The 1,616-nt window shown below is 40.3% G+C and overlaps 1 protein-coding gene across 1 annotated transcript; it reads right to left on the minus strand.

The window, feature by feature from the left end:
* LOC117569115 (uncharacterized) lies at positions 1 to 1,151 on the minus strand. Its single transcript, XM_034250135.2, has one exon. It carries the CDS (start codon positions 910 to 912, stop codon positions 730 to 732), a length of 183 nt encoding a protein of 60 aa, XP_034106026.1. The 5' UTR covers positions 913 to 1,151; the 3' UTR covers positions 1 to 729.
* Between the last annotated feature and the right edge of the window lie 465 nt (positions 1,152 to 1,616).

The raw sequence follows: 1,616 nt of genomic DNA on the forward strand, positions 1-1,616 counted from the left end.
TTGTTGGTGTTGGATTAAAACTTTATTTATTGGAGTTGTTGTTGTTGTTGTTAATGTTTCAAACCGTTACAAATATGGCAAAAATTTCGTCATCGAATATGAGAAGATTGAACATTCGAATCGATAACTATAACTAACATTTATCGTGTGTGTTTTAAACTTATGTTAAACAGTGATGTGTATTTATGTGTGTTGTTAGAGTGTGTGTGTGTTGTTCTCTATATATAATATAGTTTTGTTAGGTAGACGAGTATGTTGGATTATACATGGTGAGTTTTTAGTTAAAATGATTTAGTTTTAGTTTTTGTTTAACGAGAGAATTCTGCACCAAATTTGCAGTCGCAGATTCATAACAAGTTGGCCACATCGCTTCTTCTACTTCAACTTCTTCTTCTTCTTCTTTTATTGACATTCGCACACATACTCACACACTCACCCAGTCAACTGAAAACGTTGCACATACGACCCGTATGCACGCTAGTTGCTATCGTCGCAATCGCACCCAACACAGAAAAAACACATCCATCCATCCAAACAAAACGATGCAGCCAAGTGTTATGCAACTACTTAAAGGACTTTATCATTTTGCATTTGCTTTTTGCTTTTGCTGATTTGCATTGTTTGAGTTGTGATTTTTAATGGTGCTGTCATCCTCCTTTCCTCTTCTTTTCTTTTCCACTCCTCTCTGTCTGCATTGTTTATCTCTCTTGTGACTCCATCGCTGACTCCTTAGAGCAGATAACATTTTCGTCGCCAACAGGAGCAGGTGCAGTGCACATGGCGATAATAGCGACACAGGCACTTCAGATACTTGTATCCGGCACAGCAGTGATGCGAATGCGAATGATAATGCGAATGCGAGTAGCAGGAGAGATCATGCGAGCAATACGAGTAGCAGCCACAGTCGCACATCTTGCTGGGAGACTTCCGAAATGTGTGTCACCAATGAAAAGTGTTTCCAATCGAGTTGAAGTCTTCTTTTGTTGTTTTGTTGTATCCTTCCTGGCGCTTTGCTGGTTTCGGCTGAACTGATTTCTGGCCAACGCTTTGGCTTTCAACTTGGCTTAGGTTAGTGGCGTCCTCCAATATTTAGCCCGTTGCCCATTGCAACCGACAAAGTTCGTTTGATCGATGCAATTGTTTTGCGTATTTGGGTGGCCAACATTCGTACCACGCCCCAAATTCACCGAATACGAGTAACCGAATTCGAAATACTCGCTGCTGATTATTACCATATTATTATTATTATTATTATTATATTGTGGAAATCATGTCAATTGATTTTGGGGGCAAGCAGCAAAAAAGTTTGCTTTGCTTGTGGTTTGCCTGGCACGACGGCACTCGACTTCTTATTATGATTAATTCACAATGTTGTCGCTGATTTTATGACCGAAAAGAAATATGTGTTTTATTTCTATCCGACGACTGCCCAAAATAGACGCCGTCATCGTCGCAGTCGCAATCGCAGTCGCAGTCGCTAGGCAAATGCAAATTCATGCCTGACCCACATTCGGCGCACATTTGATTCTATTAGTCACACAGCTGCCGCCAAAAACAGATGCAGACACAGACACACACACATAGAGATACTTGTATCTTATAGATACATTTTGCAT

Source organism: Drosophila albomicans, chromosome 3 (genome assembly GCF_009650485.2).
Source record: "Drosophila albomicans strain 15112-1751.03 chromosome 3, ASM965048v2, whole genome shotgun sequence".
NCBI classification, from domain to species: domain Eukaryota; kingdom Metazoa; phylum Arthropoda; class Insecta; order Diptera; family Drosophilidae; genus Drosophila; species Drosophila albomicans.

Excerpts from the sequence above, each read along its gene's own strand:
- LOC117569115 (XM_034250135.2), bottom strand. The coding sequence starts at position 912 with ATGTGCGACTGTGGCTGCTACTCGTATTGCTCGCATGATCTCTCCTGC.